Raw genomic sequence first — 15,779 nt, forward strand, 5'->3', positions numbered from 1 at the left:
GCACACTTACTTGCTGGATCCATTATTTTCATTTTATTATCTCTGAGTTACAGTGTGCCCCCACTACAGAAGTCAATTGCCATACAAAAAACTGTTGCTCTGCTTACTTTATATATAGCATTAACATGAGTATCTCATGACAGATTAAGTACTGTCAGAAAACAGGGACGGATGTTTCACCACAATAATTAAAAGAGTGAAAACATGTTTCCAATAGGACAGATGATTGCCCCTTTATCAACTGCATAACAAGGGCACAACTAGAAAGCTGACCTATGGCCATGAAACAGAGAAAACCACCTGCTTAATTTTATCCTGCCACAGGGCTACAAATGGTTCACAGGTCCTTTCTGGAGTAACTAGTTGGATATGGCTGTTCTTCTATGAAGTACCTTCAAAGTTGGATGCCAGCTGCTGTTCTACTTCATCGAACCCTCCACTTCTGATATCATCAAAGAATTCTTTCAGATAAGCCAGCGCATCTTGGGTACGGGCATCTTCATTAATAATGAGGGCATCATTGTATTTCTGAGTAGAAAGAGAATTTCAAATATGTTTTTTCTACACATCACGTGCTTAGGTTGCTTACAGCAAAGCAGCATAAATAGTTTCAAGGAGAGGCAAATAAATGTCACAAAGTTCTTCACCCAGCCAAACTAAACTCCCATTATTCTGTAAGGAGCCATTTTTGATGTTCTACCACAGGAACCAAAACATCTTGGGTTGACACTACCCACTAGTCAAGCAGAAGTACTAGTCTGGATGAAAGAACAGATGGCCAGACAGAGATCTATTCTAGGAGTTGTTACTATTCACAGTGTTTATATACCACTTTTCAATGGAAACTTCACAAAGGAGTTTACAGAGAAAAATCAAATCACTAGCCCCAAACAAGGGAACCACAATCTCTGAGTCCCAAACAAGGCAACCACTGAGCATTCCCCAGCTCTCAAGAAAAAACAACAACAAAAACACTCCTTGCGCACACTGATCTCTGCGCCTATCCAGCTCTTGAATGGGCACAGGAAAAATTCAGTCAGGACATGCTCTCTTCTTCTCACAAGGAGCTCCATACTTCTGCTCATGCCTCTTTTCCCTTCTATATAAAGGGGGGGGGGCACCGTAATCGCAAATCCCGTCTCCGCAAATTAACTTATCTGGAGGTGCAGGGTGGTTCCCCCAACCCCCATACCCAGAGATGCTGTGTTCCCCTTGCCTCCAGAGGGTCTTCTGAGCCCGACAGAGGCCACGCACATCTGCCCGCGGCCTCTGCCATGCTCAGAATGACTTAAAATAGCAAAAAGCCCTACTTCTGGTTTCTCAATGGAAACCAGAAGTGATGTTTTTAATGTCTTATAAGGCATAGGGAGGCCTGGGAAAACTCTGGACGGCTTCCCTGGACCTCCCTATGCCTTATAAAGCATGAAAAACATCACTTCCGCTTTCCACAGAGAAACTGGAAGTAGTGTTTTTTGCTATTTTAAGTCACTCTGAACCCAGCAGAGGCCTTAGGTGGACATGCTACCCTCAACTTCAGAAGGTGGGAGTGGGGCGTCCCCCATATCTGCAGATACAAGGTTGCACCTGTATATTTCTAGGCATAAGAATAATTTTAAGAGTTCTTTAAAATTTAGGATTTAGGAAATTTAGGGGGGGGGAATTTAGGATTATAGGACTTTAGGATTCAGAATTTAATATATTATTAAAGAAAAAGGACAACTACACTTCCATTATGAAAACATGACATGAATCAAACGCAAACACGCAATTAATGGTTAATGGTTAATTAATGACATTTAATGGTTAACCCCCATTAAATGGGGGTTATTGGTGCCTTCCAGGACCAACTGAAAGTATCTAGAGAGGTGTTCTTAAGACTGATGCATAGAAAATGGGCTACGAAATCAGGCATACTTTAAAGAGCTCTTTGTAGGAAGCAATTAGTGCATAACAGCTTACCACAAGAATTTGGTAATTTTCTGCAGCCCATTGCATACCACTGCCTCTACTCCTTGCAAAGGTATTCCCCAATCCACATCACAAGTGTGTGCACGAGTTACAGTTCCCGGTACAGAGTGGCAGTTGTCAGAGCAAATAGCTTAAAATGGCTTCCGAGGATGGCTGTATCATGTATGCTGACTCTTGGTTCCGCCAATCCACACAAGATGAAGACATGGAATTGTTACTGAAATGAACTTTATTTTTTTTTATTTATTTATCACATTTTTATACCGCCTTTCTTCCAAAGTGCTCAGGGCGGTGTACAAGGCTGCTCCCCTCCTTTTTTCCTCACAACAACCCTGTGAGGTAGGCGAGGCTGAGAGAAAGTGACTGGCCCAAGGTCACCCAGGATGCTTCGTGGCTGAGGGGGGATTTGAACTCGGATCTTCCAGGTCTGAGTCCACCTCCCAAACCACTACACCACCCTGGCTCTCACCCTGGAACTTGAAACACTGAGTTCAACATGTGACTTATGGAACTCCATAGTCAACTCAAAATAATAAGGCAAACAAAACACAAGTACTTCCCTCCTCACTGTCAGAATCATAATGCAGAAAACGTGGCTGTTTTCTGAGGAAAGAGCAAATACTCACCCGGAGGTGTTCTGTGCAAATAAACAGAGCCCTGCAGATCCTGCTTTCTTCCTCCTTATCTGGCAGCTTCAGTACTCGGCACTTCTTCTGGACACCAACAATCCACTGTTCATACATTTGTGTTCCATAATTCTTGCTAGTTGTGGAGCAAAAATCATCTAATGGGGAAGGAGAAGGAAAAACCAGGCCTACAGTTGGATATACCATCACCAAAACTGAGAAGAGGGACACACAACAATGAGGTCAATGTATGAAATTCATTTTCTAAATAATTTCTATATATTGTTTTTGCTTAACATGTTAACTTCATCCATAAGTTTCACTGGGGTTTTGTTGTTGGGGGGGTCTATTGTTTTATGTCTAGCAATTTCGTAATACAGGTTTACCAAGCTCCACCCATCCACTGCTTCTTCTCTTCTTCTTCCCACTCCTTGGAGGAGGAACAAAGGAGAACAGGAAATATGAAGGAGGAGGATGTTACATCATCTAATAGAAGGGGGCAGTACCTGGCACACCAACTTGGGCATCTAGAGCAGTGGCCTCCAAACCGCATACCACTATGTTGCAATATTACCATCTGGGTGCAGCGGTAGAGGAGGCTTTTCGTTCTGCACTGCAGTCTCCACTTTTTGCTGCCAACCTTTGCAGATACTCACACCAGGCAGCTGCTTCTACTGCCCATCGCCCCAGCAGGCTCTGTGCCCTGATTTCTGGGTGAAAGTGACTGCCCCGTGTGAGTTTCTGTGAAGATCGACAGCAAAAATGGGAGGCTGTGGTGTGGAATGAGAAACCTCCAACACAGCCTTGCCCAGACAGTAATCTTGAGATGCCAGATCCAGCCCATGGGCCAGGATTTGGCAGCTACTGATCTAAAGCCAATGTAGATAATATAAGCAAGCAGTTGTCTGATGGATCTGAACAAGTGGATTGTTTACAGGAGAAGCTTAATGTGGTTCTCATCAGGTCATGTCCCTGTCCTGTAACAGGTCTCATAACCAGGACATCGTGCATCCATCTCTATAGCTATTGGGGCCATCAAGATTCCTAGTACAGGTCATGCCTCGTTATCCACTGGGGTTCCGTTCCAGAACCCTCTGTAGATTAAAAGATCAGTGGATACCAAATCACTGGAAAAATAACTTTCAAGACCCACTTCCATGTTTCTTGCTCCTCCGTTGTCACCCCAGAATGCATTGGTATAGACAGTATACTGCATTCAGCCGGTAGACAGGATGAACAATAGAATCTAATTGAATGAATGAGCAAGAAACCCAGAGGTGGGTCTTTAAAGCTAACTTTAAACCCGATAAACTTGCAATCAGTGCGGCTTAACAATGTGAAGGAAGGAAACTGGATTTTGGAGTTTTTTCCTTGATACAAAGCATAAAGGTGGACCCTGGTATCAGTGGTAAGTCAAATTAGTAGACAACGAGGCATGACCTGTATGATAGTTTTAAGCCCAATCCTGCATAGGATCTAAAATGGTCAAAAAATAAAAAGTTAGGACTAAGTAGGCATTAAAGGGGATGGGAAATGAAGAAAGGAGGAGGAGGAAGGATGAGCAAAAACTAAACAATAGGTAGGTAATGTGATATGAACACAAAAGAGAGATGGAAGGGTATTCATTGTTGGAAGAACAAAGCAAAGACTACTTCAAACAGGTACAGCATAAGAATGTCACCAGGTCTTCTTGTCCCTGACTACACGCTCTGTGATCTCACCTATAGCATTAAGATTTCTTGCGAGGCGTTCTGTCTCAGCCATCATGTGCAAAATTATGTCCACAAAGCGACTTTTGGGACGTTTCTCAACAAGTCTAATAACTAGAGTAAGATACAGAAAAAAATAGTCATTAGTATGCTATTACTCAGAACTCATTAATTAGTATCTATTACCAACAGCGGGCTCAATTATAATGTGAACCTCCCAATGAAGATTACTAATACTCTCTTTAAGGAGGTTTTTAAAAAAGTGAAAAGAGCTCCAATTGTACTGAAACGTAATCGCAATTCCCTTTGCTGTCATGAAGGTTTAATATTTGTAGGGAAGCCATCATTAACTGGCATACCTCCTTATACATAGCAGTCCCACTGAGGACACAGTACAAGCAAGTGTCAGATGGCATGTTTCTCAGATACCAGAGTACTGATGACATGGTAGCATGGTTTGTGAACCTGCTATCATGAATAGATCATCTTATGGCCTTGGGCAAAGTGGTACTGCTACCTCTGGGTACAAGTTACTAGAGGAAAGAGATGGCTGCTGTCGTCAGTGGCATAGCTAATAATTGTGTAGCCTGGTGCCAAGATCAAAATGTTGCCCCAGAAGTGATGTCACAACCAGAAAGTGACATCACGCCAGGCCTTTTTAAAAAATGAAAATTGGGAGGAATCTACCTCCTCCCCCCAGCAGCTCACCACCCACTTGCTCTGCTGACCCCCCCCCCAGTCAGTGGCATAACTAAGGCATATATCTGCTACTTGAGGTCAAAGAAGTTTTTGTAGCCCCCCCATGACAAAATCAAATTAAATAAATAAAAAGTTATTGGTTCCATGCTGAATCATAGCAACATCTCATTGGCACTCAGAACAATCAGTCTCATAGGTCAGTTTGGAGTTAAGCAAATCCACTTTTTGTTCCACAAGGCAGTTGTGTTTTCATTTTCTAGTTAATTGGTCATAACTTTTGACAGAATACAGATATTCCAGTGCTGTTTGTTGCACTGCCTTCTGCATTAAAATACTTTTCCAATGATATATAGCATGATTGTATTATTCATACATACCAAGATTTTCACAATTTTGGTCACTAGTGTCAAGCTCATCTTGTTGCCCCCCTAAAGCTTGATGCCCGGTGCAACTGCTACCCCCTGCACCCCCTTAGCTATGCCACTGGCTGTCGTTATGACCTACTTGTGCGCTTCCTAAAAGCATCTGGTTGGCTACAGTAGGAAAGAGGATGTTGGACTAGATGGACCTTTGATCTAATTCTGCAGAACAGTTCTTAGGTTCTTACCAAATGGGTTCTCAAATGACAGACAATGGAACCAGGTCCATGGTAAAGCATTGTGGAGTTAGTTGGACGGCACCACTATCTTCATAACCCCAAGATCGTTCTATGCCATGGCAAATGCAGACTGCCACAAATAAGACTACTGCCCCATGTGTTAATCTTGAAGATGATGACAGAGCATTTCTCCAACAACAACCACAACCAGAGTCAAACCCCACCAGTGTTCCTGTATGAGGAGACATAGCATGGCAGGAGAATGATCCACCTTGAGACACACATGCATAACATGGGGATGATGCAAGGTCCACACCTGCACTGTGTCCAATCCTGATTACAGGACAGGCAGGTAGCAATCAGGGACAGAAGAGTTGGGGATGTGCTTTCATGCAGATCACACAAACCAACAAATATATTTACTTTTCTGGGGCTTGCAGATAACTTCCTCCAGGTCCTGTAAATTCTTTCTGACCGTTGAGATGCATTCAGCATTGAGCGAAGCACAGAGCATGCAGATGTGGTCCACAGTCTCGTGATGATTTTTGGCATTGCCAACGCCAAGAGAGGCCGTCAGTCCTATTATCTGAGCAGGCATTCACATTATTTATTGTATGCTGATTAGATCACCACCATTTATAAGGCAGCTGTAACTTTCTCCATTATGATTCTTTACTGTCACCATTCTCTTACAATTAAGGTGATAATCAAAGGGGAGCTCATGAGAATTAGGTATTCCTATATACCAGGCCCTTTCTCTGAAGTTTCAGCTATCATTTTTTTCTTCTTCACGAAAGTCAGACTTTAGGTTACCGACTTAACAAAGGTATAACTGCAAATATACTGTATGCATTCCATGATTCCAAGGGTGATTTAAGACACCAAATGGCTTTGGAGGATAATACAATGGGCCCTCTGTTCCAGGACCTCCCACAAATACCAAATTCCATGGATAATTAAATTCACGGCTGGAAGGCCTCAGGGACCTCCAGATACGACCGGAACTGATGTCTGGTCACATACATGAGGTCTTCTGAGGTCCTCCAGTTGCAGGCTCAGCATCCGCAGATACTGAAATCAGTGGATGCCAAAACTGCAAATGAGGGCCCACTATTTTCCATTTTGGGGGAATCTTGTTTTGCATACATTTAAATGAAAAAATAGAACAAGTTTTTCCTTATTATAAGGTATTTTTAGCAGAAAGACTGGAGGTCTAACAGAACTCCTGAGGCAGGACTAAGGGACTACCACAGAGAAGATCCTCCCTACTTAACCTTAATGAGCAGATAGATTTATGGGGGGGGGGGGAGGGACTGTCCTGATCTGAGGATATTTAGAGTATTGCATATTGTAACAATACACTTTGGTGACAATACCTTCAAAGATATGCTTGAAAGTGTTCGAGCAAAGTCTGTTGAACTCTCAGAAGCCACAAAGGGAGAGGAACAAGATTCCCGGTGGTTGGGGGCACCGCTTCAATGTCTTTCAGAAGAAGGTAATGTACACAGTACTGTATGTGTGCACTTAACCTACAAAGGGGGTCTCTCTCTCACCAACCTTTGTTTTCAGAACATCTTACAACACATGAAAAAGCTCTCAGTGGAACACATACACCCTCAACCCTCTCCATAACTGAGTTGCACCTTACCTGAGGCAACGGCTCTGCAGGATGGTCAAATTTAAGGTTCAAGTACTTGGACATTAACACATTGTAAGGATGATTCCCAGTAGTATTGTGGCACTCATCAAAAATCATCAGTGTGAACAATGAAAGGGAACTAAGCGTTTGATCATTGAGGCAATTCACAAGAACCTGAGGCGTCATGACAATGATATCACTTCCCTCAATCATCATGGCTACGGGGGCATCTGCAGCTGTTCCTCCACATATGCCTGCAACAGTGTAGCTTGGAGAGAAAAGACAGGCATTGGTCATAAGGTTAGCAATTCATGATAGCCATTTCATTAGATATCTCTGATAACCGGGTAAAGAGGCATCCTTTTAAAGTGGCATCCTCTTCTATATAGCAAGGGGACAGCAACTGTGCTGCTTCACCCCAGCATGGCATCCTTTCCAGTGGCTGCTGCTCGTATCTCTTGTTCAACACTTTTTAGACTATAAGCCCTTTGAGGACAGGGAACCATTTACTGATGTATTCGCTATGTTAACCACTTTGTAAACTACTTCTCGTTGAAAAGCAGCATATAAATATTCTTAATGACGCCTAAAACTCTGATAAAAAATAAAACCAAAATTGCACAGCTGCACAAAATTAAATTATTTGAAGGGATATACGTACATGCCTATTCTAGTTGTATTTGTTTATTAAGTAGTATCACCCTCCAGGAGTAGGATGAATTAGTTCATCTATCTCAAAAGAAAAGTGGGATGTATGAAATACTGAGAGGTAGCAGGCGTTTAGTGGAGGAGAGAAATTCTCACAAAGCCTGAGAAGAAGCAGAGAGCCATGTGGCTTAAATGTTTCCTATCCCAGAAACAATAGAATCTCTGCTTCTGGTATCAGTTGTCTGTTTTACATCTTAAATTTTTTTAAAAAAAATTTTAGACTATATTTTATTTTTTTTGAAAGGCAGACACATTTTTCAGGGTTGGCATGGAGGTTCTACCTAATCTTATACAGAAAAGCAAAACTCTCCAGTTCACAGCGATCAGTGATGCCTAGTGTGCTTGTTGTATTAACATCTGAATCACCTGTGAAGGAAGGATCATTAAAAGGTAGCTCAGCACATTTGAAAGAGGCACATATGGCATAAAACAAAGTCTTGAGAAATTTAAAACAAATTGCTTATAACTCTGTTAGCAATACAAAAGAACTAGACAGCATGAAAGGCAAAACAAGGGCCCAATGCAGACATTTATGGAATCAGCAAGAGTCTTCACAAGTTTTTGGTATGCTCTCTCTCTCTCTCTCTCTCTCTCTCTCTCTCGGGTGACAAGAGTTCACTCAGGACAGGTACATACACCTACATCACAATGCCTGCAACATCAAAAATGACATGCATATGTGATTAGATTATTACAAATCTAACTCAGAGACACTGTACCCCAAGAGATAAAAGATAAAAATCCTCAGATCACAGTCAGATATATCTGGCTGCCAGTCATCAAATGCACATTAGTAGAGAAAGCAAGCAATTTATCTACATGGTGAACCAGCCCACACAAATTAACGCAGGGCTGAAACTAGGCAAAACTAATAGACAAGTGCAAAGTGAACTGAGATTATTCAAAGATAAACCTGGACACACTCAAGGTCAGCTTTTGGTCATTTCTTAAAAAACGGGATTAACCATTTTTGGTAAGATTATTTTTAAACATGTAAAAGATGATTTTTTTTTTTATTATTTCAATCTAATCATAAGCATGTTACTCAAAAGTCAGTTGAATTTCAATGGAAACCCAAGCAACTATGCACATAGCTGTAATGCCTTAACAGAGAGCATCTTTCTACACAGGATCTACACAGGATTACCATAGGTAAACACTACTGCTTGAGAACAAAGAAGTGACCCAAGAACCACAAGGCAGAACACAAACCATACCTGCTGTTCTTGAAATATTCCTGAAATACTTTTTTCTGCTGTTCATATACTGGAACTTTAGTTGCCAAGAAGACAACCTTTCCTTTCTGTCCAGCACGCATGTTGCGGAAGTGGTGGTCACATATAATAACTGACACAAAGGTCTTCCCAGATCCTGTGAAGATGGAGTACATAAGAATGAACTGGCTGAATACATCTGTAAAAATAAGAGAGTCTTAGGGCACAATCCAAAGGCACCCAAGGGCCGACACAAGTCCCTTGCGCTGGCCCAGGAGGGTTGCAAAACATGCCAAAAGGTACGTTTGTGCCTCCTCAGGAGGAAGCCGCATCGGCGCACGGCTTGGATGTGCTGACGCAAGGCTGTGAGGTAGGCGGGGGGAGGCGGGGAGGAGGCGTTCCTGGTTGGGAGGTGGCCACCGGATCCCAACCTCCAGATTATGTTATGCCGGATCCCAGCCTCCGTTCCCAGGGAGAACAGAGCAGATTCAAGCCGCTCCATTCTCCTTGGACTTGTGCCAACTCCAAGGAGACCCATAGGGGCCAGCAGGTCTTACCCGGAGGTAAAGGGAAATGTTTCTCCTTGCCTCTGGCTGAGCTGCTTATGGCCACTATCCTGCGCTGGACACAGCACAATCCTCCTGGCTATCTTGTTCCAGCGCAGGATAGGATTGTGCCCACACTCTTCCTAAAGGGATTCTCAAGTTCTGCGTCTTCTCATTTAGAAGATGAAACATTTTGCTTATTAACCAAAGACCATATCCAGTAGATGCATCATGGCCAAGAGAATCCGAGTGGCAAGCAGGATAGTTCCCCAGTTTCACATCTCACTTCAGTCTCACCAGGTTATCTTTGGAAAGCCACTCAGCCTCTGTTTCCCCCATTTGCATTATGTGCTTTAGTACTGGCTTTTATAAGGCTTCATTAAGGATAACCAAGAAAATATTTTCAACGTTTGCAATGGGCTACATTATCATTATTACTATACTGTATTTTTTCTTACAGGGATAGGAAACTGATTCACAGCACTGTCTATGTCATTGTCCACTCAGTTACAGGTCAGATAGTTTATCACAGCATTGCTCAGCATGCAGAAAGATCAATTACATCACTCCACTGTACAGAATGCCACTCAACATGACACCCCAAAGAAAGGAGGGCAAAAATCTGCTAATACAGTCTTAGCCTGCCAGAACTCCTCATCAGCCATGTCTCCAGGTGGTTCTCATAGCGAAAAACTGCAAGCCCATTAAAAATTTACAAAGAAATTGTAGTCTATCAGATTAACGGCGCAATCCAAACCCACGCTGGAGCAGGCAAGCCAGGAGGCTTGCGCTGCATCCAGCATGGGTTTGCAGCGAGCAGCGGCTCAGCCACGGGCAAGGGGAAGCTCTTCTCCTTACCTGTGGGTAAGGGCTGCGCGCCCCTATGGGTTTCCTCGGACCTGCGCCACCTCCGGAGGTGGCGCAAGTCCAAGGAGAGCAGAGTGGCTTGAAGCCACTCCGCTCGCCCTGGTGATGGGAGTTGGGATCCGGCCCTCCCCTGCCCAGTTACGCCCCCTCCCCATGCTCCCCACGCCTACACTTGCCACTTGTGTCAGCATGCTCATGCCGATACAAGAAGCGGCGCGGGAGCCGCAGCAGAGGCTTCTGCCTCCGTCCGTGCATCAGCGCATCTGAATGCGCTGACATGGCTCCCACTCACAGAGGCACAAATGTACTTTATGGCACGTTTGTGACCCTCCAGGGCGACCTATCCCGGCATAACTGCTGGTTAGGGTTAGGATTGTGCCCTAAGGGCCCAATCCTATTCAACTTTCTAACACTGATGCAGATGTAATACAGCTCCAAGGTAAGGAAACATATGTTCTCTCAATTTGAAGAGGCCTCCATGACGTGCCCTCCCCCCATTGAGTGCACACCCTATTGGCATGGTTGCATCAGCTTTGGAAAGCTAGAGAGGATTGAGCCTCAGGTTACTCAATTCACTTGTGTGACATTTCCCAGGGTATGAACACAATATGAAATTGACATAGAAGCACTATAATCTCACCAGTAGGAGCACAAATTATGGTATGTTTGCCACTGAGCGCTGGCTTGGCAAGTTCCTCCTGATAGCTTCTAGCCTTCTTTGGAACATAAATAGATGGTTGACAGGCTTCTAGAAAACAGGTAAGCAAAAAGCCACTTTGAAAAGTCCACCACTTTAAAGTTCTGCTCGATATGGATTACCCATAGGTTCAGTACTACCATAATCAATCACAGCGAAAGGTAACACAAATTCAGTCGCAGGCATGGGAACTCTAGCGTGTGCACTGCGCTTCCCCGACCGTAAGAATTTCACCATTAATTTCAGTGCTCCACTGTTACACACACTGAGAGATCATCTACCGACAAGAAAAGGGAAAAGTGCGAAGAGCCTAGAGGAGCGAGCAAGAGGCACTCACCAATAGCAACAAGAAAAAGACAAAAAGAGAGGAAGACTAGTAAAAAGAAATGTGATATCTAATGAATAGGGCATTGTTGGTGAATAAAAAATTAGGAGAAGTTTTTGTGGCTTCAGATGAAAAAAAAGAGCTGTTGCCATTTATGTTAAAGAAAGATTGAGAACAAAAGAAATATATGCATTACAAGATGGATTATTGGATTTTGAGACGTAAGAAGAAATAGTAAAATAATGCATGATAAAATGGACACAAAATATAGACCATAATATCACAATAGATCAATGGGAACAGATCTGGAAGCATAATAAGAAACTTACTAGAGTAGCAAATTTTATATTTTAGGTATTATAAATAAAGAAAACGATGTATACCTAGTTATTATGATTTTAATTGTAGCGAGGATTTTGTGTGTTAGATATTGGAAGTATTTTAAAATACCAATGAAAAATGAATTAATAGAGAAAGTGATGAATGTGGCGGAGATAGACAGACTTTTGGAAATTTTGGATCAATAACAGAGGCCGATACAAATTGAGTAACGGAAAAAACCCTTTTATGCTTGGTTGAAAATGAAGTTTTAGAAATATATGATAGGGCATTTATTGTATTGCATATATATTATATTTGATATGATATATATGAATTATGGATGAAAAGTGATATTGAGAGGTAAATTTAGAAGAGGAAATTGATTAAGATATGTAATGATTTATTAGTTTTAGTGATATACGATGGTGATGTATGATTTCCTGCACCCTTTGTTTTTGTTTTCGTGTGTGTGTAGTGATGGTTTCTATGTTGTGTGTTATGTGTTTTTGTTTGTAGTTTTTGGAAAATAAAAAAAATTTAAAAAAAAAGAAAAGGGAAAAGTGCAAGAAAAACAGTGTTTTCTCACTCTGGTATGTCAAGTTGCATTTTCAGAAATCCTCTACATAACTCCTAAGAGCACAAGAAACCTGTCATTTTATGTCAGGAGGAAGATACAGGGCAAAAGCAAGACGCCAACAAGGAGTAAGCTAGAAAGCCTTGTGCGCAATGTTAGATTGACACACATGGCACATATCCCACCTCCAGGCCTCTGGGCTTTGCCTCAAAGATAAATGATTTCAAATCCTTGGTTGAAGAATGGAGCAGCTCTAAGCAGCAGTTTTAACATGCTAAAATACATGTCCCTTCCCCTGCCGTTTCCTCTCTAAAGTAGCAGTGTGTGCCTTTATCTTAGCTTCTGTAGCCTAGTCCTCCAAGGATTACTAAAAACCTCAGTTCCTCCATTCACGCCAGTTAGGACATCCTAACTCACACAAACAACAGCAGTTAGCCAAAAGCACAACTTCTAAATGTTCATTGAGCTTGGAGATCACATGATAGGAGCTGGGTTTGAACACCAATGAGTGAAAATGGCCCCCACACCCATTATATGGTCTGGTTAGATGGTGGTGCAGTCAGAGTAAACATATGCATTCAAGTGTTTAAAAATGGTAGCTGAGTCATGAGATGACACACAATTCTAAACAAAAACAATGGAGCCCTGGGAAGGGCTTTTCACCTCCTTAATGGATGGAAAAAGAAAAAGATTAACTGCTAGGCACAAAATTTAGCAGTGGGGGAATCCAGACTTTTTATTCATGCCTTATACAGTTGGAACTCAGTATTGGTGGGGGATCTGTTCCTGGACCTCCTGCATATACTGAAACCTGCAGATCTGGTCAAAGACAACCTCTGGACAAAATCATTCTCCAGCTGCATTCGGAAGACTTCTGAGGCCATGCACGAACCCTAGGGGGCTAAGGAAGGCCTCTGGAGGTGCCAAAAAGGCACCTCTGGTTTACATAAAACCCCCAAGTGCCCTTCTGGCACCCCTCTAGAGGCCTTTCTGAGGCTTGCAGAGGCTGCGCATGGCCTCCACAGGCCTCAGAAAGCCTCCCAGACATGACCAGAGAACACCAGTTCCCATCCAGGAGCTCGGATTCTGATCCCAAATCCACAGATAAAAAGGCAAGACTTGTATAAGTCTTGTACTAGCTCGGCTGCCATGGATTTACCTCAAAGTATTCTGGGAATTAAAATATGACTAGGACCCTCAGAATTCTTTCTACAGTATGCTGAGCCTCCTATAGTAAAACTAAAGCCTCTGGGGTGAGGGAAATAAATATTAAATACATTTAAATATCTAATGTAAATACATACCATTAGAAATCGCTGTGAGGCTTTTACTTAATCTGGAATCACACATCATCCACCACACCTATTCTTTCCAACACTTACTGTCATAAAGTTCCCCAGAATTCACAATTCCCTTTTAGATAGTGTTCCCTATCCACTGATGTGTTAAGTCATCATCCCCACCCTCCTCCAGCTTGTCAGAAGTTCTAGGGAATTATTAATTTTCCATGTCTGATTATCTGTCCCATTCACAAATTTTCAGCTAGGCATAGCTCTGCACAAGGACCAGGTAGCTCTAGTGTCCCTCTAGCATGCCTCAACTTCCCCATTATTAGCTTTCCCATGTCCTCAATATAAGTTTGGTTATCCATCACAGGAATGCCGTAATCTAACCCTACGGTGCTGAAATATGACTGAGGTTCACAATCCATAGTTTGGAAATCACCAATATGTATTACTCTTTATAGACAACTGCTTTTTAATCAAAATACAGAATCTTGATCCCGTTTCAGATAGTCTTACCTGAAAGAGAAGATGGACTTCCACTAAAATTGTCAGATCCTGCTTCTTCTGAATATTGTAATTGTATATCAACAGCATTGCTGCCCTCATCTACCATTTCAACATCTGTGTCATTATTACCTGAATGTGATATTAGAAAAAAAGAAGCACATTGAACATTTGCATTACAAATAAAGTCATCTATTATAAATAAAGTCATTTATTTAACATTTGCATTATAAATAAAGTCATTTGGGGTTTGGCAGGTAAGAACATTATTGTATTGTATTCAAACTTCCAATATATTAACACGTTGCATCAATAACAACATCCCAACAATGAAGAATATAGATACAGGTGTTTTGTACAAAACTCAAGATATGGGGTAGAAATCAGCTTCCTAATTACATCAGCAACTTTCTTGCCCTCATTGTTGTGATGCAAAAAATCCAGAATTCATTGAAAGTATGTAGCTTCACAGAGTGGCTTCACACAACTGCTTGGATATATAATGTGGTCTTCAACATAAACAAGCAGATTAATTCTGTACTTTTTTAAAATGTATATCCTGTCTTTCCCAAAACTCAATCAAGGTGACCTTAAGAGTGCATTATAAAAAGTATTAATGCCAGTTAATATTATACATAACCCCTACTCACAGAGCAAATAGGAACTTTTTCAAGTGGTGCCCTCTTATATTTAGCAGGGAAAGAGCAACTGTCCCTCCTCAGGCCAGCGTGACGTCTTTTCCAGTGGCCTCTTCCACAACTTTTATCAGGTTGTGAGACCTTGGAGGATACTTGGGAGACCTTGGAGGGCAGGAGGTCTGGTCTAGAGGGTTGAGCCTCCATTTGCCTGAAGATAACATTCACAAGGTCGCCGGTTCGAGGCCACCGGCACTGTGCAACCTTGAAGCAGCTGACAAGCTGAGCCGAGTTATTCCATCTGCTCTGAGCGTGGGAGGATGGAGGCCAGATCAGAACAAAACATCTGAATTGTTGTAGCTCTTGAAAGAAGAGCCTTCTTTCAATTGTAAAAATCCCTACGGGGATTTAAATTAGCCTGCCTATGTAAACCGCCTTGAATAAAGTCTGAGGAGAAAGTCTGAGGACCTAGAAAGGCGGTATATAAATACCTGAATTATTATTATTATTTATTTTAATGATTTATTTTAATGATTTTAATGATTTATTTTTATTATTTATTTTAATACGTAAACTGCTTTGCAAATTGCTTCTTGTTGAAAAGCAGTGTATGTATATTCTTAACAACAACAATATTCCTGGAAAAAGTGGTATGAACACTCCCAAGCAAAAGCAAATACAGGTATGCCCCCATATCTGCAGGGGATCTGTTCTATTGGCCCCCCTCCCACGGATATGGAAATTGCAGATACAGAGAACTCCTGTATCTGCAGTGCCCCCCACACACACACACACACCATGTACACACAGTAACATTAATTCAAGGCTTACCTTTGTGAAAATGCTCTTCCTATACAGGGCTGC

At 42.1% G+C, this 15,779-nt stretch overlaps 1 protein-coding gene across 1 annotated transcript in view; it reads right to left on the reverse strand.

Annotated features, from left to right (window-relative positions):
* The window catches only part of RIGI (RNA sensor RIG-I), a 38,891-nt gene that overhangs the window by 7,616 nt on the left and 15,496 nt on the right, over positions 1–15,779 (reverse strand). Inside the window, exons 5-12 of the mRNA XM_066613277.1 lie at positions 14,293–14,412; positions 11,214–11,321; positions 9,165–9,318; positions 7,249–7,507; positions 6,024–6,186; positions 4,316–4,417; positions 2,595–2,752; positions 393–528 (exon numbers count right to left, since the gene is read on the reverse strand). Coding sequence (XP_066469374.1) covers positions 393–528; positions 2,595–2,752; positions 4,316–4,417; positions 6,024–6,186; positions 7,249–7,507; positions 9,165–9,318; positions 11,214–11,321; positions 14,293–14,412 — 1,200 coding nt within the window. The remainder of the gene's footprint in view (positions 1–392; positions 529–2,594; positions 2,753–4,315; positions 4,418–6,023; positions 6,187–7,248; positions 7,508–9,164; positions 9,319–11,213; positions 11,322–14,292; positions 14,413–15,779) is intronic.

Source organism: Tiliqua scincoides, chromosome 2, assembly GCF_035046505.1.
Source record: "Tiliqua scincoides isolate rTilSci1 chromosome 2, rTilSci1.hap2, whole genome shotgun sequence".
Classification (NCBI taxonomy): domain Eukaryota; kingdom Metazoa; phylum Chordata; class Lepidosauria; order Squamata; family Scincidae; genus Tiliqua; species Tiliqua scincoides.